This window comes from Protomyctophum bolini (genome assembly GCF_963924005.1).
Source record: "Protomyctophum bolini genome assembly, chromosome: 17".
Lineage (NCBI taxonomy): Eukaryota > Metazoa > Chordata > Actinopteri > Myctophiformes > Myctophidae > Protomyctophum > Protomyctophum bolini.
In genome coordinates, this window is record NC_137878.1 from 16,670,689 (window position 1) to 16,696,912 (window position 26,224).

Sequence of the window (26,224 nt, forward strand, 5' to 3'; positions counted from 1 at the left end):
TTTAACTAGCAATGTCAGTGCATATCTATGTATCAGTGGGCTGTCATGAGCACGAGTATGTGACTTATTAGTACCAGTAGGGGGCGCCAGAAACAGAGAAAGAGATAGTGATGTGCCTGCTGCCTGCTAATGAGAGAGAGAGAGGGAGGTGGTGGTGGGGGGGGGGGGGGGGGGGATTGCACCACTCAGTTCACACGGGTGTGATTTTTTTTGTTCCATTTGTGAATTTATGCATGTGGAATTTCGGCCATTTGTGAACATTTCTTTTCAAATTAACCTGCCAAGTTACCTCTAGCTTTATTATTATTATCATTTTATGATGTTTGCAGCTTTTGGCCCTCAAGTCGTGCCGCTGCCACCATGCAGATGCACGGGGACCATTCTTTCTTTCTCTAGTGTTCTCTCCTTTGTGGCGCACCGCAGCGCACAGGCAGGCGGCTACAGGAAATGGTCAACATTCTGCTTCCACCAATGGCTCCATGAATGGCTGACTGTTTTACTGGCGCGAGAATCTTCGGCACGCGTTCAGTCCAGTGAGCTCTTTAAAAAAAAGAAAGAAAACATGATCGGATTATCAACATTGTATCAATACCTGTGAACGGATCATCAATATCGTGGATAGTTTTCATATACAGCTGATGGTGGTATTATTAGTCGGAAGGAAGGAACGGGCGTGCTAAATGTTAGCTTAGCGGTAGCTAACGCATTATACAAACTACAGCCCCGGGGGTGACTGTCTGCGGAGACGAGTCTACCAGCATTTCGGAGTTATTATATAATACATTATATATATTCAGCTCTGGAGTCGAGTCATGACTGAAGCAACGGTTGAGGCGCGAATAGAGGTAAACACCTAGCATAGCATTGTTTTAGTCTGCACTGCAGCTCTGCAACAGTGGTGTTTACATACATTCAAGTTAAGCTACACCGCACCGCGGGTGTAGTGTAGCTAGCTGTTAGCATAATTGTTGTGGCTTTATTGGCAACTAATAAACAGCAGATCCAGACAAACCAAGTTCAACACATCATCTGAAAGCCATGGGATTGGTGTACAAGAAGTTTCGTTCAAAGAACACAGACTCGTTTTGGAGAGGGGACCGTATGTTTTTAACACAACACTGCTTGGCAGTGCCTGTCATGTCTGCAACTTTATAGCATTAAGTTAAAGTCTACCACATTTATAGCATATGACATGAGTGGGTGGGCTGTAAGCGGGCACACATGTTTATCGGTTTTCTAACTTATTCATCCCAAACTTTGTATTCGTTTCCACACTTTTGCGGATATGCAAGGGAGATTCCGATTGAAACCCGTGCCAAGCCAGCTCCAACTAGCCTGACACTCAGCCTGGAGCCAGGCTAAGCTCCAACAGCATCTTCCACGAATCCGCTCCTTGTCTGGCTCCATCCATCCATACGAAAACGGCCAGTGCTGTACACGTCGTCCATGTATGTGTGCGGGGAATTTTACCGGATACCGTTTTGGCGTAGGCGGACTCTAGACCGGATGGCACTCTTTAATAAACGGAATGGCAACCAGGCTTGACAGAATCAGAGATACAGTAGATGCAGAAAGTCAGGTGACTCGAGGACGAGGTTAATGGTTATCTCCTCTATCAATTCAAAGGAGCTTTATTGGTATGATAAAACATACATTTACATTGCCAAAGCAAGTGTCAAAATATGACATTTGAAAAATAGGGAAAGTATATATAGTTGGAGGGTACAGCATCAGTGGCGGAGGGTTCCTCTAACGACAGTGGGTGCCCACCTTAGAGTAGCCTATATATTTTAAGGTGCCCAACCGCCCCGCAACTTATTATTATTGGCTTATTATTTTGCCAGTGGGTGCTTCGGCTCCTGCGCACCCACGGAGTTGACGCCGTTGTACAGCATTGTGTGCTGTAATCAATGGCACATTGCCTTGTCTATCAACAACTTTGTGCAGTGCAAAGGCCCAGAGTTTTGTTAATCATCCATTAAAATGTGTCAATGAAACATTCTGAGTTTTGACAAACAAAGAACAGAATACATATGATATTTATAAGTTCAGTACTCGAGTACATGTACTGTATGGCTGTAAGTGATGAAAGAGTTACAGCCATATTTGGTTGATTAGAATCTAATTGATTAGATTGATTAGAATCTAATCAACCAAATACTTGGATAATATTTTATATATATTTATATATATTATATATTTATATTTTATATTAGATAATAGTTTAGATAATGTTTTGTTCTATGCAGGCAGAGGAGGAGACGGGGGGAGAACCTGTGGACAGCCCTCAGAAGACTGGCATGTCAGTGTCAGGAGACCCTGGACATTCATCCGGACATTCAGATGAAAATGTTGGTTCTAATGTGGAACCTCTGCGTCTGAAAGACACAGCCAGGACCGGTTCAGCTGCACCAGCAGAAGACATTTTTGGTGATTTGGATGATATAAACTCAGCTACTCCAGCAACTGACAAAGTAATAAGTGAAGAAGGAACAGTTAAACAATCTGAAATTGTCAGTTGTTTCACTTCTGCTACCTCAGAGGACTCTTTGGTTAGGATGGAGACAAGCTTTATGCTCGAATCCTTGTGCAAAAATGCACCAGCTAGCCCTGGCGAGTGTAAAATAGAGGATGCAAAAGAATTAAAGGGTACAAAAGAGCATATTGATGAATTGAAAACTGACAAAGGGGGTGCTGGCCTCCAGAAGAAAATAAGGGAGGCTAACGACATGCAGGAGGACACTCCTGTTGAAAAGGAGGGTGACGATAACGCAGACATGGATCAGGACACTCCTGTTGAAAAGGAGTGTGATGATCACATGAAAAACGAGATTGGCCCCAAAGACACCATTGCTAACGTGGAATCTATTGGCGGTAAAATGACTGATCCCTCTGCCAGTGACTCGAGCAATATCGAGACTGCCAATAACCTGGATGAGATGATGGATATGGGGACGGTTGATGAGGTAGAACAAGAGGCTCAGATGGCAGTTGAAGAACAGGACGACCATAATTCCTCCGAGTTGTTAATCGTGAATACAGGTAATACAAATAGGAAATTGACAGTATTGTAAAGGTTCGGTTTTCCAATGTGATTCCTTATGGGGTCGAACAAAAAGATGCAGTCCCCCAAATAGGTTTCCTATTCCGTTTCAGGTCTTGACAAGGCTGCAGATCTTGGCAAGTCATCATCTGATGAGGATGAGAAACCCACGGTTTCACCACCCCCTGTGAAGCAGGACCAGTCAGAGGATGACAACGCGACTGTGGGTTCACCACTTTCTGGCGAAGGCACAACCAGATCAGGTAAGAGTGCAAGAGTGCAAGAGGTCAGAGGTTTTCAAACATTTTTGGCTTAGGTCACCCCTGTAAATAACATTTTGATCCACGGCACCCTGAATTTATTGTCATTTTAATGGTACGTAAAATATGTAAACTATAGGCCACAAGGAACTGGAGAGAATATTTGTTTCCATTAGGACAGACTGAAAATAACTTCATACTTGGCGTTTAACCACTTAAACCCCAGCATTCCTATTCTTGCCGGAACGCTCACCAAAATAGCCGATCTACAAGCTCACAACGCATCACATTGTGAGCTTGTAAATCTGCTATTTTTGGTGAAGAGATTTGATGTACTGTAGGCTGAAAAAGAACGCACCAAGTACAGATTTACTTGGGTCCATTTTACTTTTTAAGTATAGAAGGTTTAAACTGACTGACAAATTCCAAATATTATCCAATTATTCTGATGCACCCCTGGACTCGCGTCAAGGCACCCTGGGGCTTTGCGGAGGTTTGGTACTTTGGTTACTGTTATGTTAGACTAGTAATAGATAAAGTTACCACCGTGCCTAGAGGAGTCTTTAGCTCCCCAAGATTACTAGGATGACATACAATCCGCCCTACATTTTTGAGGGGTGCTAGCCCCTCCTATGTCCAGCTTCGAGGGTTCGAACATTCCCTTAACACAAACATTAAATGCCATTGACAATGAATGGCCAGCTTTGAGTGTTTGTGTAAACACAAACATTGAAGACGAAGGTGAGGATGCAGATTGTGATTGGCCGGAATGAGATGATGTATGAGGATAAGAGCGCCCCCCACTTTACACAGGTGTTGTTTTAGATTTAGGTTTAGTCTCAGGTACTTTTTATATACAACTCTGGCACATTTCCTGCAGGAGAGTTCTGTTGCCCTACCTAATATGGGGGTGGTGTTGATGTGCGGCCAATAAGGCGGAACCAATCAGCTCCTGGGTACCACCTACAGTCCTACACTCACTCACAGACTGTCAATAAGACGCTCAATAAGCACACACAGACACACACACCTGTAGCACATCACAGACAAGATTATCCAACTATACCCTACAGGCCTACACAGTCAGGAACACAAGAAGTTACAGCACATACAACATATTCATGTTATAATGTCCTCAGGGTAACAATACATTATTTTCGGTGTACTTTGCTCAATTAGCCACATTCACTATGCAGCCATTTTCTCATTTTTGCATGTTCGTTTAAGTACATGTTACTCTTTTTCCTACAGGAGGCGATAGCAAATCATTAACTGGAATGAAAGTCAACAGTAAATCGGAACCAAAAGGTGATGAAAATGTGAGTATATATTTCCTACATTGCTTTTATTGGCCAACTAATAATATATATTCAGGCAGGCAGTGGTCGGCAAATGAGCCAATAGACTCTGTGCATAACTGTAGTTTTGCTTTCCAGAAGGTGGTGTTCTGTGACAGTTCTTCATAGCTTCATTTGATTGGTGAGATCTGAATCTGTGGTGCGTGTTTCCAGTTCAAATCTGCTGCTGAGCCAATCAAATGAAACTATGGTAAACTGACACATGCACCCTCACATTCTGAATCAATATGTTACTAATTTCTGCTTTGATCTATTCATAAATATGATAAATGGGTAAATAAATATATGAGAGTAGAATGTGACATTTTAATGTTTTTTAAAGCAACCGGAAGTTACGTCATCACTCCAATATGGCGGAGGCACCGTTACTATGGGAGTGTTTTTTATAGAGGGACAGATAGTGGGGTGACATGCAGTAAAGGCCGTCGGGATCGGTAGTCGAACCCGCGGCACACTGCCAGACTGGATTGCCAGCCAAGGTGCCTGGACCGCTGACCCACGGCCCAGGCAGAGTGTCGCCTCTTTAAATAGAATCTCTTTGACTACAGTTATGTATGTATAGAGTTTAGTTAGTTAGTTTAGTTTCTAAGTTAGAAATCTGTGTGAAATGATTGTAATCGTTTTGAAGCACTATCCGTGAATGTGGCACTGTGAGAATAATTAGTTAAAAAGAAAACATCTGCACACAGACAGTCATACTCTTTTTCGAATAAGAGCTCTGCCTCAACCAGCAGGCATGCCTTATTAGCTCAGTGGTAAAACACTTGCTGGGGGGACCCAGGTTTTAATCTCGGGTAGGACATGAAAATTACAGTGTATAGCTTTAAGTTAGAAGCTTAACTAGTCCTGATGGACTGGTCTTTTCTTTCCCAGGAGAGTCCGGATACAGGCCAGAAATCGTTTGACTCTGATGCAGTCAAACCTGACCCTGTTGAAGTCAAGCCGCCCCTGTCACCACAAGTGCTCGTGAAGGTGAAGGATGAGCCCATGGATGAAGAGTACGAGCGTGCTCTGTCCTCTTCTACATCCGCAGCAGGCATCAAAGATGAGCCTGACGCTGCAGAGGTGAGTGAGATGAAACAAACACTGTATATTGGTCCTTAGTTTGGCTTTTCTGAATATAGTTGGACATCTTCAACTAAAATCATGAAGGGCATCTTTGTCGGGAGAAAGGATACAGTATACGTCATAGATAAGATTATGTTATTGATGATTGACGTCATACTGTAGAAAAGATGACGTCATCACAGGCTGGCATAGTTCTCAGACCATATTGGAGCTACACATGTCCGATGTGGATGATTCATTTATTTAAAAAAGTACAATAAATTGCATGAAATGTCTTTTTAGATAAAAAATGTGAAATGTATGGGCTCAAGAGAGCAATCATTGATCTGCCATCTTTGATCTTTGCTGTCCTCAAAAGGAATTGAAGATCAGCTCCGTTTTCTCAGTGGGTGGAAACACCGGCAAGCCTGACTCCACACCCGGACTGGCTTCAAACGCAACGCGCACATATGCACGCACAGCTCCCAAGGATGGCCCCGGCCAGGCCCCAGTTTCCATCTCAGAGTTATATCGTGTTACATGCAACCACTGCAAGAAGACGCTGATGAAAGGGCAGACGGCATATCAGAGGAAAGGGTGTCCCGATCTCTTCTGCTCCACTACCTGTCTTTCTGCTAGCGCTGGCCCTAAGCCCACTAACGGCCGTTGCCACTGCTGCTTTAAGTGAGTACAGTGTTGCCAGCAGGTGCTGCTGCCAATAAACATAAATAAACAAGAATTGATGACATCAATTAATTACCAACTGCTGCCTTATATCCTATGGCTGAGAGGTCGGTTAGTAGAGTCAGTAGAGCCAATGAGAAACATAGGTCTAAACTACAGCAAGTGGGCGTATAAGCACCACAGAGAGAACATAGACCAGCTGTGCTTACACAGTAGCTGGTAATAACTATAAATGCTTCATCATAGACCATTCACAAATGTCACAGATTTTATTATATTATATGGCTCTAGTTCTAGTTCTAGTTCGTTTTCTTTGGAGGAATCTTTGAGTGATCTTTTCCAACTGTATAGATTACAGCTGCAAAAGAACTGTCAAAGTCTTCCAGTTTTACCTTTCATAGCTTCTTCCTCCTTATATTTATCACATTTCCTCGTATTTATTGTCTGTAAGTTAGATAGATACGAGCAAGAATGGTAAATGTGTGTATACATGTATTATTATTCACACACATATAAAGTTGAGCTTGAATAAGCACACAGTAAGCAAAACCTTTGCTTCCCTCCCTGTTCTCTCAGGGTTATAGAGCGCCCGCAGGATAGGATCCTTTCTCCCGTGGATGAAAAAGGCACTACAAAGGAGTTCTGCAGCGATGTTTGCCTTTCCACCTTCAACAGGATCATGGTCAACAAAAATGTTGTTGGTGGTAATATTACCCCACAGTCCTCAACACAATCGTCTCAGTGCAGTGTGTGCAAAAATTATGCCATTGTAAGCACACTTTAAATGTTATATTTTTGTGATCCTTGGGCAATGTGAACTTGGGCACTTGCTAGGGTTGGGATCTAGAACCTGAGGAACTGTAATCGGTTCCATCACCTCTGGAACTGTTTCCGGGACCCGCTTAATCACACTGTCAGAGCTGCTATGAGGATTTCAGGTCTGCTATTCAATTACAATACCAGTGGTTCTAAAACCTTTTTAATTTCAAGGACCATCATTCCTCTAAGAGTTTACAAATGGACTTGTCTATTTGGTCTATTTGGTTCCATTTGTACACTCAGAGTTACAGACCTGTTGAGGGTCCATTTGGACCCCCCTATATAGGACTCCTTAAAGGAGACTGTTAACTGCTTTTATAGGTGTCTTTAGGTCCATTTTATTGATATCAAATGGGATTGCTGGAAAAACCACTGACTTAACTTAACCTAACATGTTGTTGGGAATATAAACGCTTCTAGAGAGACATAAGATGTGACAGCGTGACGTAGTAACAGAAGATTATGCCTCCCGGTTTTTGGGGGTAATAGAAGGCGGGGCTTTTCAGAGTAATACTTCTGCCTCGTCTGCTTAGCACTCTTGCGCCTTTATTATGAAAAATAGTGTTAGGAGATCGTTAAGGACTCGTTAAAATGCTAACCCATCCCAACCCTAGTGCCTGCTGCATCTTGTATTTTCTCCCTTTCCCCATGTTTATTTCACTGAAACTAATATTTACATTAGATGGATAAGGCATCCCCAGGCCCAACACATTTGTTCTTTGTCTCCTCTGCAGTGTAAACACGAGGTTTTGCATAATGGTCTTGGCCACAAGATATGCACCGACGTCTGCTTCATCCGCTTCCGTGTAATCAACAATCTGAACCTGGCTAACTGTGCGAACTGTGGCAGCTTCTGCTTAAACAACCCCATTACTCTGAAGTTGGAGGATGGCTCCAAAACTATCTGCAAAGCTGAATGCCTGGCTATCTTTAAAAAGGTAACGAAAAAGTCTTCTGTGTTTGCCAAACAAAAGTTCCATTGTGTGATCCACAATCCCTTACAATAAACAGGGAATTACAGTAACAAGCCACTTCAACTCACATTGTAAATGTTAGTTTTTATTGAGGGCCTCCTATATTCAGCTATAGTTAAATACTTTTTGAAATGTCTATGGGGAAAATCCATTGAGAATTATTTCCTTGGCCTGGCCAAGGAAGCTTTGAGAAGGAAGATAAGTGTCATGTGACTGGCACTGGGCTGCGTCATGACACTTTTATGGGAGCCAAACTCACACCGGAAGTGCAATGAATACATGGCAGTGAATGGAGCCGGCTGGACCAGCTCATAACAAACATTATTTATGAACAATTGAGACTTTTGTCATATAATCGGTTCAGGAATATAAAAGAAGACATATCACAGGTAACGGGTTGTTTTCTAATCACTTACTTTTCGTTGGGCACAGTATATAATTTTATCTGAGGATCTAAACCGCAGCAGGTATTGTTTCTGGCTCCGAAGTATCGCGAGATTTGGCTGCCAGACAGGAAACAGTGGGAAGTCTCACAATACTTGGTACGTTCAGAAAGGTACTTTGTACTCTTTAGATACAATACCTCTATAAAAATTACACAGTGTACACATCGAAAAGCAACACAGCAGACAATGTGTTAGATGTCTTCTGTTATTTTCCAGAAGTGATTACTTTACAAAAGGTCTCAGTCATTCATAAATAATGTTTGTTCATGAGCTGGTCACTGAGCTCTCATTGACTCCAGTGCATTCTGCCAAACTTCCGGGTAGTTTGGCTCCCATGAAAGTGTCCATAAAAGTGTCATGGCGCAGCCCAGTCACGTGACCACTTATCTTCCTTCTCAAAGCTTCCATGGGCCTGGCGTCGTCATGAAAGGGGGCGGGACTGCGATGCTCTATAACGGCAGCCAGGCAGCAATGTTGTTGAGCAACCTGCACCGCTCAGTTCACACGGGTGTGATTATCATTTTTTACCTCATTACAGAGAGTCAAGGCACCCTGCGCATGCATCATGTGCAATACATTCCGGACGATGTCAGACATGCTTGAGGGGGAGGACAATGAGGGCAAGCCAGCCCTCTTCTGCAATAGCAATTGTGTCATGGCCTACAAGATCAAGGTTGTTAGTACATCAGGTATGCGTGCGTGTCTCATTCTTTTGCCTCTTACTATACAAGGTGGGATGCAAGTTTGAACTCTCCTTTTGAACCAGGTGAAGTGTTACATTTTTGGAGTATAACAGTGTGGTCAAATTTCTAGATTGGAGCAAGGCAAGCTGTTTGATGTTCTATATATACCTGTGCACTCCAAGAAACTGGGGTTCTGCTAAATGGGTTGGCCGGTATATTCTGCCAATGTTTACAAAGTGCTCTAACTAATTGAACAATTATTACATTTTATTGATCAAAAGTCATAAAAATAATAAAACAATAGGAATATTGTAATGATTTCTTCACTTGACGGAATAGGTGTTAGAAGATTATGTTAATGCTAAAATAAAGTCCATAACAACATTGTTTCTTTCAACAGGTGTTCAATATCCATGTGACAACTGTGGTAAGACCACAACACCAACTTATCACCTGGCCATGTCCGATGCATCCATCAGAAACTTCTGCACTCTAAACTGTGTCATGACCTACCAGGTGAGATGAGATTTACTTTACTTTCTACTTTACTTGTTTAGTGTAGTGAAGAGAGAATTGAAAATGAAATGGATCCCAAATGGTACTTTACTGTCTGGTTGAATGGGACTTTTGCACCTGTACGAGCCATGTTTCCCTATGCTGACGAGGGATTTAAAAATGTTTGTTTTCTTTTCTTCTCTCTCCCATAGGACAAATTCAATAAGATCAAGAACGTGGGAAATGGAGCGCCTGTGGCTAAAACCTCTATAGTCCCCTATATCCCTGCCCAGCCTATGAAAGTATACCCGAATTCAGTTCAACCTAATAGTGCCCCTTCTGTCCTACCCTCTACCCTTACCCAGTCTACAAACATTACCCAGCCCAAGAATGTTACCCAGCTGAACCTCTCCACGGCACAGAAAGTGCCGTGTTTCCAGTGTCACAAGGTCATCAAGCATAAACCTCACGTCTTCTACTTCAAGGTATCCGTTTGAAATTTCCATGACTAATTATCGTACAGCAATGGCATCACAGTCCTGGACCAGCACAAAGATAAAGAAAATTAAATAAAAACATTGGAGATTACATTTGCAGATACAGTAATGAAAAAGATAAATAAAATAAAATAAAAACATTGGAGATTACATTTGCAGATACAGTAATGAATTTGGATCCTATCATTGTGTTCTGCCCAGTGAACACCAGCACATTTCAAGTTAAATTCATTGTTTATGTAAAATACATTCACAAATGCACCCGTCTAAACATATATATACTATAATATATACAGTATGTATGTATACGGCAAATGCATGTATGTATAAATTTATGTACGTTGTTATCCGTAGGAAAAGGTGGTGTTTCTGTGTAGCTTGATGTGTTCTCAAGAGTATCAAAGGATCAAATGTGTGGCAAGCCTGTGCGAATATTGCAAGATCCCTAAGATCATCAGAGAAGTGAAGAGGATCAACAATAAGGACTGCCAATTCTGCAGTGAAGGTACGAAGAGGGATAGAAATGGTCCTTGGATGATTTATTTTTATTTTTATTGTGCTACATTGCAATACATCTATAATGTTGATAAAACATATCAATTATTAGTGTGGTTGCCTATAGGCAAGCAGACTTGTTATTGCACTCTAGTGCTTAACTTAAAAACTTTTAAATCTCTATTCTCCCCTCTGATTAGCCCACGATTCTGAACTCTTCCCAAGGATTTGAACGCTTTGCCCTCATCTGATTGGACAGTATGTGGCGACATACCCAACTCAACTCTTCTAATTGAACAATATTCCTATAGAGATAGGCAACCACACTCGCAATTCCACAGGATTGCATCTTTCTAGTTCCATTCCCCCTGTCTCTCATTCCACTCTACCTGCCCCTCCCAATGCCCTGCCTATTTCACACGTCCTCCTTCCGAAGAACACACACTATTCCCTAACCTTGGTTTGCCCATAGATAATGTAATGCCCTCTTACTGGAACCACACTAATTGAATCCAACTAGAATGCTTTTGCGTGCTTCACCTATACGTGTACATGTCTGAATCTGTGGTCCTCTTATCATAACTCTCAGGCTGTAAGCTGCTTTATAACCATGACCTGGCCAAGCTATGGGGGATACACTGCCGCTGCTGTGCCTACTGCTTGTCCACCACAAGGAATGTGATGACATCGTTCTATGGAGGAAAATCTGAGGAGTTCTGCTCTGAAGAATGCAGGTCTCAATTTGTCTTGCTGTTCTATCAGGTAAGAAGGCCGAAATACTCATCAGTCTATCAATATCTCCCATCTTTTCATCTATATTATGCCTTTCTAACTGCTTATGTATTTAAAGGTTGATTAGTTGATTAATAATATGGTGAACATAACTGATGAACGTCACTCTACTATATGTCTTTTTCCTCAGGTTGCTAAGTGTCACTTGTGCAGTCGCCTGGGGAAGCTGAAAGAGTGCCTGAGCATTTCAGGAGAGGTCAAGTACTTCTGTGACCTCCAATGTTTGCTACAGCACTGCCACAATGTGATGCAGACTCAGAGCGGTGTACGCCTCACAGGTACCTTTTGTTTTGAAAGCTCATCTGTGATTTTCTGAGCAAATGTTTTAATACCATGATATAAATTGCTGCTGCTGTGTTCTTGATATTCAGTCTAACAACGTTGTTTTGTTTGGAACATCCCATCCTGTACTGCTTGTATAAAGAACGTATAGTTTTACGTATAGTTTTCTTTTTTCTCTACAGGCCATGTTCCTCAATCCCAGTCTACAGGCCTTGTCTCTCAACCCCAAATAAAGTCAATTGGACATCCTGTAAGTTTTATAAATAAAGTCATGTGCTAGAAGCTTACCAGTTTTACCCACAAAAAATGTTGAAAAAATGTCTACACATAAATAAAGCATACAAATGAATATTGTTCCTTGTCGTCGTCTCTCCCCTCAGATCAGTACTCAGACAGATCCGGTGCGACCCACTGCTCTCCCTCCCACTAAAATACTGAAGAACAAAGCCCTCCTCTGTAGACCCATGGTCCAGAATAAAGGAATCACCTGTAAAGTAAACACTGTTCATGCTGAAACACAGACAGGTAATACGCACAGAAGAATACAAGTCACATTCATTTGTAGAGCACTGTTGCTGTCCAAGAGCTTTACAGCCATATCATAAATTATAATTAAAACATGGATTAAAACATGCAAACACAGACACAAACATATGACAGTTGGGGAAAGTTAGCCAAATTTGTGACAAATCTGCAAAATGAATGCTTACCAATAGCTTTCTTCACTTCATAAAGGTGTCTAGTGTCTACTATCACCTCTCAATTTGTTCCAACCCAACTCCCTTTACTTGGGAAACTTTGTACCATTAAAGGAGAATTCCATGCTAGAAGGTTTTCTTACCTTTCGTTGCAGTTGTTAGGTCCACACCAAAGTGGTCCAGGTGTCATTTTGTGCAAAAATGCATTATTGAATACCAGACGAGACGACTCGCCCCTTTACCAACTCGCCCCCGCGAAATGTGTTTATGTAGTTAACAGTTAATTTGGAGTATAACAGTGTTCATTTTTAAGAAAGAATAACATGAGACAGAGACTGTGACTGCTTAATTAAGTTAATTTAGGACCTTCTAGCAGTTAATTTTGTTTTATTAAACACATTTCTTCCATGTAGCCCATGTTTTGTAATGGCATCATCATGCTATTATACCTGTGGATATACAGTGACTGGATATAACAATTATAAATGAATATGATAATACCTTTTATATAATCACCAACATGAATTATGTTTTGTTATTTACAGCTAGGTAGAGTAGTGGGGCGAGATGGAAAAGGGGCGAACCTTCAACCGTACCTGTTACCCATTATTGGCTATTTCCCCTACCCCACTATAAGAGACTTTGTGAGCTCCATCCACTTGCATGGAGCTCACAAAGTCTCGCGATACATGAGACTTCACACTTTACGGTTGGAACACAGCAACGGGGTTACTATGCTTACTGCATAGTGTCATGCTACACATACTGTTGACATGAAGAGAGATGGAAATAAGCGAATTAGCACTAAAACCCAGCACAAATGTGATCAAGTCAAGGGAGTTTGTTTGGAACTTGGTGATGGTAGACACATTTGTGAAGAAAGCTATTGGTAAGCATTTATTTAGCAGATTTTCCTCACAAATTTCAATAACCCACTAGCCCTAACTAAGAATTATCATGTTCAAGAATCAAGAGTGTAACCGTGTATACATACGCATTGTCCCCAGGCTCCACTGCTCTTAGTCTTAACATGAGCTTTTACTCTGTCCATTTTGCCCAGGTGACGCCTACCCCAAGGTGTTAATCATACCAGTGCCGGTGCCTGTGTTCCTTCCTGTGCCTATGAACATGTACAGCCAGTACACTCCACTACCTATGGGCATGCCTATTCCAGTATGTATCCTCATCACATTCACATTGCGTTTGTGAATAATAAATGTACAGTAAATCTCTTACCATTTATGCCCTATCATCATCATCATCATACTATAATTCAGTCAATGTCTGTCTGTCTGTCTGTCTGTCTGAATGTCTGTCACTGCCATAGCTCCTCACCGCCTGCACCAATCACTCCCACTTTTCACACAGGCATTGACCATAATAATATGGAGGGCGTAACGAAGCCCTTTTTTCGATTTAACACATTAATGATTAATAATTAATGTATTAGTGAATAAAAAATGCGAAACGCACCGGGGGTGGGGGCAATATCTCACAACGGGTAAGGGCTAGTATTTACAATTTAGGTATTACTAGATTATTTTATCCAAAGCAACCAGTTAGAAGTGGTATTATACTTTTTCCTTGACAAAAAATAAATAAATAGAATAGCCAATCTACAAGATCGGCAATTTTTGCGTCTGTTGTTCTTAGATTCTTCCGCCTATAATGACATTCTCAAATAGTGTGGTTAACCCCATGAACCCCGGCCCATTCTGGGGATAACATTATGAGCTTGTAGATTGGCTATTTCCGGTGAAGATATCTGTTGTTGTAGAGGGAAATACTAGGGCTTTAAGCAACTAGTCGACTATTCAACTAATCGACTAGTAAATACACTAGTTGACCTTGTTGGTACTAGTTGATAAGAAAAACTTTTTTTCTTGTTTTTGTAGGCCTCAAGATCAACTAGAATAATTATTAGATTATAGTCACCAATGTACAAATATTATTTAAATGGTTAATATTTGTGATGCACTCTTAGGTGCCTGTGCCCATGTTCCTCCCCGTTGCCACGGCCAATGCTGAGCGCCTTGTTAAGACCATACGAGAGATCAAGGACAAGATTCCCTCCGACCCCTTGGAGGCAGACATGATCCTCATGGCTGAGATGGTAGCCGAGCAGGATAACAAGGAGAAGAGTGGAGCATTGGAGAAGGAGAGGAAAGAGAGGTCTGGCGCTTACATCCCTGATGGTAAGAAGAAATTACAAAATATCCACAGTGTTGTCATTCTAGTCAAACTAATCACACTTCGATTATCCTAATTAATCGAAATAGTAATCGATAGAGTAATGGCTAAGATTAAGAGCATAACCAATAGTTACAGGCCTAGTTCTCACCCCCCCCATACAAATGTACAGCTACAATAAGAAAATACATCATAAATAAATAAATACAGAAACCAGATATAATTGTTAAGGAAAGTTTATGCATTTGGAATGTTTATGCATGTACATAGGCCTATGTAAACTCTTAATTCCCATTTTACAGCCATTCAATTGCACAATTTATACATTCAAGAAATACCCCCCTGTCGTGACCCTCAGGTTGTGAACAGCTGATCTAGTGGTCCTGTTTGTTATCGTCATAGTTTCTTTCCGGTTCCTAAAAGGATGTAGAGTTGCACCGCGCGCGCTTTCAGAAAGAGTATCCTTAAGCTTTGTCATTTTTGTTTTGCAGACCGCGCCAGTACTTACAGCGACGATTTGGACACAGATGACTTGGAGACCTTGCTCAACATTTGGGACGATCCCAACCTCGCAGTGTCTAATCGGACACCACGTGCCCAGGAGAGGAACACAGACATGCCTATGAATGATGAGCCGGCACATTCACCCCCACCTCCCACCCCGCCTCCTGTCCTGGATGTAGAAGCTGACTTCACAGCTGGTGAGAAACTGAGGCCGTTTTATTTTGTTTGTTGACATTGAAGTAGACGCCTAGGTTTTAATCTGACTGCAATGAGCTCAGCTTCATTATGCAACATCATTGGTGCAACCAGGGCTATTGGAGACCTCCATGGGTTTTTTGACGAAATACAAGAAATAGCATGGGAGATTTTGTTTGTTAGTATGTTCACTGTGGCTCTCAAAAACTAGCATATATGATGATATATGTTGGTCAGAAGAATTGTAATTACTGTCTCAGAGGCTAGAAAAATAGCATAGCAACCTCCCCAAGACCAACCACTAGGGGTCAGCAGTGATAAGGGGAATTGGCATAGGTGACTTGGGAAATGCACAGAAAGTTCCATTGCAATCAACCAATAGTTTTCCACATATCTTATTCCTAATCAACATAGCCAGCCTTTGAACCGGCTGCTATTTAAGATAAAAATGTTAAAAAGAAAATAAATATCAGCTAGCAGGACTCCCAAAGTGATCTTTGTTCGAGACCTGTCTGTATTTAGAAACAGTGATTAGCATAGATATAGAAACCTAGATGCCTCATCCGCCGCTGCAGTTCATTGGAGACACATGTAATCTTATGGAGGCCGACATATTGAACTCCAATATGGGGACACTGGACTATCCAATCACAGCGCGTCTCGGGACTTAATCTAATCTAGGGTGCGTTTGAATACACAAACGCAAATAGAGTGCACCCTAGATTCTGACAAGCCCCGGGAAAGGCCTCCTGTGATTGGCCAGTAGTCTCTTTGAGTGGCAGCGTTCTGTGCCTCCGCCATATTGGAAACAAAAATGGCAGCCGCCATACAATACACATGCCCCAGAGCTGGAGTCTATGGATCGTAACACATTCACATAGGATGTCAAACCGCGCCTTGTGTGCACTTACTGGCTTTCTGGCTCCCAAGCATTACTTGACTTCCTGTGATTGGCTGTCTTGGTGACATGTCAAGGATCTTTGATGTAACTCACCTGCAAGTTCACCTGTTGATTAGAGCAGAGCGCGTGAGTTCAGTTTGTCAGTGTGTCCTGTTTCCTTTTTGGAGTGTGTGTGTGTGACTGTGCATCTAAAGTAAGAAGTTTAATGTTGGATGTATTATATAGTGCTTCTGCTGTAATTTTGTGTCATTTGCTTCTTGCGAGTTAACAATTATGACCTTTAGTTTCCTCTCTGTTAACTTGCTAATTGCTTCTTTCTCACACTGTGACTTTGTGCAATATTTGTTTATAGAATTATAGTTATACATTTTGGGTTAGTTAATACATAGTGATTTTGCCTAGTTTCTGTTGAATCTATAAAGACTGTATTTTAAGACCATTGTTCTTGTGTTCAGCGTTGAAGTTCATAGCCCATCATATAATGTTTTATTGGGGTGACATAAGCAAGTGATTACTTATTTTCAAGTTTTGTTTAAATTACAGTTTAGACATGCCTGAAAGAGAATGTTAAATTAGCAGCTTGAACAGTTATTTCTTTGCTAGTACATTTGTACATCTTACCACACAAGAGAGGACAAACAAGGCAGACAAAAACAACTATGTACATTCTGAGACTAGGGAAGCACAGTAAACAATAGCCGCAATTTGCAACTCTAGATTTTTTTTACAATTGGTTAAATCTAGAGTTGCAATAACCTCCATCGACTTCCTATGCATGGTTTTGGTTTTGCATTGGTTTGTGATCTCCTGGTCTTAAATTACGTTAAACTCACCAACATTGCAGCTGTAGTCCAAGCTTGAATTATCCTCTTTCAATCTGGTGTCGCTTGTTTATCATAAAAGTCCCCCGTAAAGATGTTATGAGCTACTTTCTGTCCAAAATATTCCAAGAGTGACAATATCGAGCCGCCATTTTGATTTTTGCAACGTGCCATAAAACAAGATGTGAGGGGGAGCGCTTGTTTAATAGAATCTTACCTGCGCAGGTAAGACACCCAAAGAAGAGGCCGACGCCCTAGGGAGGGAGGGACGCTATTAAACAAGCACTCCCCCTCACATCTTGTTTTATGGCACGTTGCAAAAATCAAAATGGCGGCTCGATATTGTCACTCTTGGAATATTTTGGACAGAAAGTAGCTCATAACATCTTTACGGGGGACTTTTATGATAAACAAGCGACACCAGATTGAAAGAGGATAATTCAAGCTTGGACTACAGCTGCAATGTTGGTGAGTTTAACGTAATTTAAGACCAGGAGATCACAAACCAATGCAAAACCAAAACCATGCATAGGAAGTCGATGGAGGTTATTGCAACTCTAGATTCAACCAATTGTAAAAAAAATCTAGAGTTGCAAATTGCGGCTAAGTAAACAATAGGATACCCTAATCACTAGTAATGGCTTAGGAGATATATACACCCAATGGCTTTCCACCAACCTTATCGTTGTGTCATCATGTACTAATGAAGGAAAGACAATGACAGAAAGACAATGCAAGATAAAAACAAAGACCTTAATATATTACCGGTATTTCTTTTAAACCAAACCTTGTTTGACTTGCATACTTGGCCCATAATTTTGTAAATCTTTCCATTTGTAGGCGTAGTGATTTTTATTTCCCCATTTAAATGTAATATATCTGCCCAGTCCTCCATCTTAAGAGGTTGAGGAAGCAACCAATGTCTGGTTATGTTTTTTTTGCACACCAATAGTAGTAACAAAACAAACGAAACACAGTCAAAACAAGCATTCCATTCTTCATTTGGAAATTCAAGGTTACCTTCATTTTCCCACTTGTTCTTCACATTCTGTCGAGGTGAGGTTTCTTTGTCATAAAAGCCCCTATACAGCCTGGAAATTACACCCCTGCTTGTCTGAGGAATATGCTTTTATTATTTCATTCAATAAAGTACTGTACAATACAATGGATATATATATTAGTACTTTGAAGTAATGGCGTAATTGCAAATATCGGGGCGCTGTGGGTGCTGGCGGCGTGTTTCCTCCTCCACGTCATCAGTGCCCATACCCGAGGCGGGATTGGCGAAAGGGCCTTTCTGTCCAGGGAAACTCCCCCCTGTCAGGTGTAAAGGAGCAACTTGGACACTCAAGCATGAAGGAAGCATGAGTTAAGTCCGTTGCTCTCCCCAGGTTGGCGGAGGGTGTGTAGAGCCCAGGATCACATTAGATGATTGACACAGGGGTTAAAAATGGGTTACAAAATTGTGGGATATAAAAAAAAATAATAATAATCTGGTTTCTAAATCATATTATTCTTGTCTGGAAATCTATTGGTTGCAGTACAGTACAGTAGTTTCAGTGCCGGTGTCAGCAATTGGAAAAACCTGTGGCTAACAGTAATATGTTGTCTTTCCTAGAAACTCTGGAGCAGATAGCAGTACAGTTAGCAGCACAGTTAAAACGGCAGTCACAGGAGGAGGAGATGCCTAGCCCCAGCACTGCCCCCACTAGACGCCAAGCTCCCAGGCGTGCCAGAAACAAAGCCAAGGTAACTGAGGTGTAGTGTTGATTTTGACAGCAAAAGTAGTTTTAGTCATAGTCTTTTGAATAAGATTCCATTTAGTTTTAGTAATATTTGGTAATTAATATATATTTAGTAATAGTTGAATTTGTCGACTAAATGTATTTTGGCGGTGCCTTTCAGCATGCACTTGGTTGCATGCTGAAAATAGTTGATCTACAAGCTCGCAAAAAAGCTGGTAGATCGACTATTTTCAGCAAGCAGCAAGGACAAAAACATGACTTAGTTCTCTTGGATCTCTTCTCCACTATTCCCTCCCTAACATTTTAGTCTAGTTTGTATCAGTTTTTATTCAGTTATTTAGTTTTCGCCAGTAAAAATAGCTAGTCGAAGAGCATTTTTCTGCTTAGTTTTAGTCAACATTTCACCAAGCAAGCTGGCAGGAAAATGCATGCATATGTGACCAATGTTTCAGTTCCTGATTCGTTTACCACTTTATAAAACTAAACATGTAATCCACCCAAGTTCATCCCATGTCCTTGACTCGTTTGCAGGCTCGTAAATCGCGGCGGTTGATGGATGAGGAAGAGGAAGCACAAAATGCTGTTACCATCGAACCCCCCAAACTAGAAGGCAAATATGGGATCGACGCCTGGAAGTTTTGGATCGAGCGGCGGGAGAAACCGGCTAAACCAGAAAGGCCCCGCGGCAGATGTGAGTCTTATGAATAAATTGTTGCTAAGTATATTAGACCAGGGGTCCCCAACATTTGTGGCCTCAAGGACCCCTTCTAATATTTTAAATAATCACTAGGGTTGGTTCTCTGTCCGTGTGTGGTCTAGTAATCACTAATGGCCTATTGAAACCGTATGACCTGAACGTGAGCTCACTAAAATCCACAGAAAAAATAAAGAGGACATGATGATACCTATAGGTGTGATCAGAACTTTTCTCCCCCTGCACAGAACATAGAACTAAACAGGATTGTCATTGTGGTAGGTTCACACCCAATAACCAAAGCTCTTGTTTGTCTTTTCGTCTCAATGTCAGCCTTTCATATTGAACCGAAGGAAGACATTCTTCGCTGCACCACGGTTGAGCTGGCCTTCGGTCTCTGCCACTTCATCTCTGAAGTGAGGCGACCGAATGGAGAACGCTACTCACCTGACAGCCTCTACTACCTCTGTCTCTGCATACAGCATGTAAGATGGTCCTATTCAATTGGCAATCACTAGACGGTCATGTTGTGGTTGTGTCATGAACCCTACTCTTGTCTTGAGTATGGCGTTAACGGTAAAACAAATCGCTTGGAAAAGAGAGTTAATCTTAACGCATACTTTTACCTGGTTAAAGGATAAGCGATATGATATTGTGACTGTGAATATTGTCAGTTCAAGTTGTGTACAGAAAAACATAACACCACTGCTATGATATGCAAGCATGTGTGCACAGTCACAGAGCATAAAGAAAACAAACATGAACACTTGTCTCTGTACTCGGTCTGCTCTTTGTTTCCCCCCTCTACAGATCTACAAGCTTGCAACACATCTCAAGCTTGTAGATCTGAGATTGTCAGTGAATGTTCCCCCCACAATGGGGATGCTAGGGTTCAAGTGGTTAAACTCAGATGGGGACCTTTGTGTGTACAAACATGTACTTATTACTGTTTTTATTTCTGTTAACTGTTAACCTTTCATCTTTACCTAGCACCTCTTTGAGAATGGCCGTGTGGAGAATATATTCACTGACATTGTGTACAGCAAGTTTGCCAGTGAGATCTCAAAGTTGCTGAAAGATTTCACGCCCACAGTAACCGCTAGTGGTAAGAAATCTACATATATTCTCTTGTGTCTTAACCCTGGTTCATGTTCACTATGAAAACTGAAATGATAGAGTGCTGTAATCCAAACTCCATTTTCATACCAAGGCTAGGGGTTCAAATCATTTAAGTTAGTTTACCTCAACTATGACTTTATGATTAACAGTTTCCCTGCGGTGATTAAACAATCGTGTTCCAGTTCTCCCTGCCTAGTTTACACTAACCTTTGAAGAGCCACTGCGCCGACTTGATCCTTGCTTGTCATGAAAATCCGCTTTCAAAGGGTGTTATCGCTTGTCGTAGTGTTGAAAAGTATTCCAAAGTGGCGATCACAACAACAGAACGGAGAAGGAACGTGCGCGCTGTGCGGCACCGCTACCATTGTAATGCCTTTGGTCTTTGGTTTAAATAGTTGAATTTCCCCACAGTTTTATGGTGCATGAATGGACGCCAATCCACAGAATATAGACCAACCATTCAAATATTAGTAAACTTTTTCCAAGGTTAACCTGCTATCTAATATTGTTTACATACCAGAAAACATCACCAACACTGTCTGTGAACCGCAAGCACTTTAACCATATACCGTACAGCACACGTACAAATGAAAAATGGATAGTCAGTCAAGATGACATGCTAAAATAGCCTAGGAGGACGTAGCTACATTATCCATAACTAAACTAACGTTTTCTGAAAAAGTTATGTTGCTGTAATACAGCATATATATTTAAAGGTAAAATCTAAAACGACACGGATGCTTTCCCGGTTTGAATAGGTTATTGAAATGGTTTTAATGGGTACGACGTCCCTTCTCTCCCAGGCTACATCCATTCCCGCGTTGAGGAGGAGTACCTCTGGGAGTGCAAGCAGCTGGGCGCCTACTCGCCCACGGTCCTCCTCAACACCTTGCTGTTCTTCTGCTGCAAGCACTTTGGCTTCACCACGGTGGAGCAGAACCGCCAGCTGTCCTTCGCCCACCTCATGCGCTGCACCAGGACTGACGCCAAGAACTCCAACACCAGCCTGCTGCGCTTCTACCCGCCCCTTGCCGCCGAGCTGGTGGAGGCGTCTTCTGCCGACACCACCACCGCAGCAGAAGGAGGTACGACCTCGACCACAGAGCCGTGACATGAGACGTCAGGTTTGGGTAAACCTGACTTATAGTTGACTGAAAATAAGTGTGTGTATGTCTTTGCACATGGAATTAGTGGTGGAAAATAAATCGGTTATCCAATTAATCGCGATGCCGTCATAGACGATAATTCATCGATGCACAAATGTCAAATCGATTATATAATATATTTCTTTTACCGGAGCAAAAGGGCGGAACTAATCTGCGACTGTGCTGCTGCGGCGTCGTACCGGACCGTTTAGAATGACGCACACGCGACATACTAAAGCCTACACGGGTTGTGCAGTTGACGCACTGTGATTGGCCAGTCGCTGTGATTGACAGCCTAAACCTAACCTTAACCTCAGTAAAACTATACCTAACCCTAACCTTAACCTCAGTAAACTTAACTTGCCCGGGGGCGTGGTTATAAACACAACCCGTGTAGCAATTAGTATGTAGCCTCACACACACTTTAGCTTTCAACAACCAAAACAGAACGAGTTACCAACGCGGAGGGGAAGAGAAAAAAGATGACAGAAAGGGAAAATGTTGGATTGTATGAGGTTGAGGGGACACGAGAATTCGATAAAACTCACACCATCGACCGTCTGTGATCTGTGGCCGAGATGGGACGATGTAGTGTGGCTCCAAGTGTGTAACATGGCCCGGAATCCGTTGATCTCCACGACCGAATATGAACGTAAATCCTTTGCAATAAAAGTGCTGATGTAATTCTAGTCGCCTTTTCTGAGTGCATGGGCAGCTGTGTCCGTGTGTTCGGGATCAGGATGGTTGTCTTGACTGCATCTCTGGATGTCAGTGGGCAATATGGTCTTGTTCCCACTGTATTTGTTTTCACACAACTTGCACACGTTGTGAGTTGTATCGAGTTCCCGTGTTCCCTCAACGTCATAGAATCCATAATGTTGCCATACACTTGTAAAATACTTTAAACCAAATGCTCCTTAATGTGTGAAAACAAACAGAAAAGTGCAACATATATATGTTATATATCTCAAGAACTGACCCCAAGCTTCCTTAATGACACTTCAGTAACTGAAAATTAAATCCCTGAATCGAAATCCTGACCATTATTAATATATATTTGTTGTATGCTTGTACAAACTCTTTTATTTTTTTCATCTAGAGTTTTATGTGTTCGATTAATCTGTTTATTGCTGTTCTGTATTTGGACACGGACCCCCATCTGAAAATATTTTGTTTTATGGACCCCCAGAAGCAAAGATTTGAGTTAAAAACGTGCACTGTGAAAGAATATATATTCATAATCTTAGAAATCACTTTGTTTATTAGTCACACAGTGACTGAGGATTAAATCGAATCTTAACGTAGCCCAATTAATCAGGATTAATCTAATCGTGACCCTAGGAATCGATATGTAATCACATCGCCAGGTACCTGGCGATGTCCGCCCCTACATGGAATGTGTCTTTTGTTAATAATGTGTGTTCCTCTCAGATGCAGACGGTGCCCCAGCTGCTAAGAAACGTAAGGAGGACGAGACTAAGGAGACGAAGGAGAACGAAGTGACCCTAGAGATGGCAGAGAACAGGACTAACCCTCTCCGCTGTCCTGTCCGACTCTACGAGTTCTACCTCTCCAAGTGGTACGTCTGGTTTTCCCTCTCCATCGGTCATGCACATTAGATCTTCTCTCATTTTAATACATTAACCGTACATAACCTATGTATATATACGTATAGAGAAACTATAGCTTTATCTGACACTAGTGCATAGTGATTTGGCAATGAGTGAAGCAGGCACTATAGGGTTCAATGTGTTGCTTTAGATGAGCTAAACCGTTATTGATCCCTGGAGAGAAATTCAGCAGTCGTAGCTACAGATAAGAGTCTACTGTGACAGGACACATGACCACTGGCAGACTTTCAGACACCCTGACCTCCACTGTGATATATTTATCAGCTTAATAAGCCTGAGTTGCCATGTTAGCTGTTGCAACTGGCGTGTCTGCAACATCTTAGATTCTGAGCCAGTACAATGCCTGTGTCAACATCGTCCCCCTACTCTTGCCTGTCCATTTTCACTGAATTTAATTTGATTTACCTTCAAAATTACAATCGTTGTGAACCAACCCTGTCCTACCCAGTTCGAGGAAGTCAAAGTCTTGAGAAATAAATGTTATGTATGATCACCACAAGATGGTAGTTGGCACTGAAGATTTTCAACCAAAAGAACCTGCTCCAGAGCTAACGATGTCCAGTTATGTGCCATGGACCGTAGTGTGCATGAAGGTTTTTACACTACGCCCAGAAGACCTTTATTAACGACCAAACCTTTGCCCCGAGAGGAAGACAAACAAAAGAGTGAATGGAGCGAAAACCTCTGGTCCCTTCCACGGACAGACGCGACGCAGCGACCCCAAACCTAAAGCCTTTTCTCCACTTTCCCCCTCCCCCCAGCTCTGAGTCTGTGAAGCAGCGCGCCAACATGTTCTACCTCCTCCCGGAGCGCAGCTGTGTGCCCACCAGCCCCCTGTGGTTCTCCACCACCCCTCTGGACGACGACACCATGCAGGCCATGCTGACGCGCATCCTCACTGTCCGGGAGATGCTCCGTCTGCGCTCTGCGGAGGCAGCGGCCGAGGAGGGAGGCCCGCAGGCACAGACAGACCCAGATCATCCAGATGACCCGCTCTTTGTCCCCGAAGAGGAGGATTCGGAATGAACTGAGAGTTGAAGTGTCATGACGTTTTTTGTATTTCATTCGTTTTATTTGTTTTGTAGGGCTGGTCATTTTCCACACTTGTTCAAGGTTTGCTCGTCCCCAAGCTGCCACTTTCCTGTCAATCTATGTAGGAACCCGTTTTAACACGCATACATAACCTTAGCACACATACAACCTGGAGTGTCCACAAACTGCATTTGTCCTCTTACAGGACCTTCTGTCTGTGGTAGTTTTCCTGGCTAAAATGAAATATTCTGATAAATACATACTTTATTTTTAATGTGAAAATTTCCATTTACTGTACATTGTATCTCTCAGTTCCTGTGGTACCAAATTGTTAAGGCTATTGGAGTTTAATCAAATTTGGGTTAAATGCAAAGCATGTTAATTGTGAACATGACGAGCTGCTCATAAAAAGTGGGTCCAATATTTTTCTATATTTACTCCCCATGGTGCCATTGAAGACGTTAGAGCATGATGGGTCATGATTTAAATGTTAATCATAAACACCGTTAGATGGTGATGAGTCATGAATGATTGGAATGTTAATCATAGACACTGTTAATTCCCTGAGTCTCTATATGTTGCATATTTGAACCCATGGGCTTGTTTCTGATAGTTAAGCTTTGAAAATGTGTGGAAGTGCTACCCTCTAATGGTTGATTAAAGCTATGTATCTGTAGCCTACTGTATAATCCTTTCTTCTGTTGTCAGAGACTAATGTCTGAGTAGAATTTTGTAATGCATATGCTTTTTAAATAAAACAAACATCTTAAAATAAACACTTTGTATTGTTTTCTGGACAGTAACCCCTTTTGGGGTTTCTGTACAGTATATAGGCCTACAGTATTCAAAAGTTTAAAATATGTGATGCTGCTATATAAATATTTGAAGTTTTTCAGAAAATCTAGGCCAGGATTTACAAGGTGTTTTTAGAATCCCCCTCAGTTCAGAATAAGTTAAGACCACAATTTATCTATTTTTCCCACAGCAAATTTAGATATTTAGCTTTAATATTTTGGTTATAGAACTACTGTAAATGAACAACACAACTGCCCTCATCAATATCATATGACCAAGATCATTTGTTATTTTGACATTCTTTAGAAATAAGTAAACAGCTGCAGGAGAGGTACAGACTGTTGGGGGTGCTGTTTCTCCTTTATTTGCTGATTGGTAAAATGTAAAGAAGTTACATTTTACATGAACTGTAGAAAATACAAACATGGATGCACATGATACAAAACACAACCATATGACAATGTAGGTCAAATTAAAAGACGAGTGTTCAGGCAGACTGAATACTGTAGCCTACTGTAAGCAAGCATGCTGCATGTATGAAGTTTCATGACGTTCTTCCAGGGAACTTCCTCTTTATTTCTTTTGGAAGATTAATTTTTGTGCTTTTATGAGAGTACAGTAGACTGCCAGGAAATGGGGAGTGGCACGCAGGAGAGGTCGTCACCGACAAAAAGAACAGTATGATATGACATAAGATTTTAATATAGAAAATCCCAAATTATTTTAGGCAAGATTTCAGCCTGATCTGACAAATAAATTGACTTCCATTATAATTACATCTCAAAATAAGTGCTTGAGATAAAGAATATACAGATTTTTTTTTTATCAAAGAAAGTGACATTTACTCGTGACTGATAAAAATGTGTCCAAACCCATTTG

General features: G+C 41.6%; 1 protein-coding gene across 2 annotated transcripts; it reads left to right on the forward strand.

Moving 5' to 3' along the window:
* Window positions 1–476: 476 nt before the first annotated feature.
* zmym4.1 (zinc finger MYM-type containing 4, tandem duplicate 1) lies at window positions 477–25,331 on the forward strand. Of its 2 annotated transcripts, none has more exons than XM_080786823.1 (26): window positions 477–845; window positions 2,250–3,042; window positions 3,157–3,306; window positions 4,555–4,622; window positions 5,535–5,726; window positions 6,088–6,392; window positions 6,969–7,161; window positions 7,946–8,149; window positions 9,170–9,320; window positions 9,715–9,830; window positions 10,022–10,294; window positions 10,661–10,811; window positions 11,391–11,563; window positions 11,724–11,871; window positions 12,058–12,125; window positions 12,256–12,400; window positions 13,634–13,746; window positions 14,558–14,768; window positions 15,255–15,464; window positions 18,803–18,933; window positions 19,461–19,620; window positions 19,957–20,108; window positions 20,614–20,728; window positions 21,546–21,827; window positions 23,319–23,466; window positions 24,280–25,331. In XM_080786823.1, the coding sequence occupies exons 1-26, from the start codon at window positions 813–815 to the stop codon at window positions 24,542–24,544; spliced, it is 4,950 nt and encodes a 1,649-aa protein (XP_080642949.1). In that variant the 5' UTR covers window positions 477–812; the 3' UTR covers window positions 24,545–25,331. The 2 variants fall into 2 exon arrangements, with proteins under 2 accessions (XP_080642949.1, XP_080642950.1); XM_080786824.1 differs by having other exon boundaries at window positions 23,325–23,466.
* Window positions 25,332–26,224: the final 893 nt, after the last annotated feature.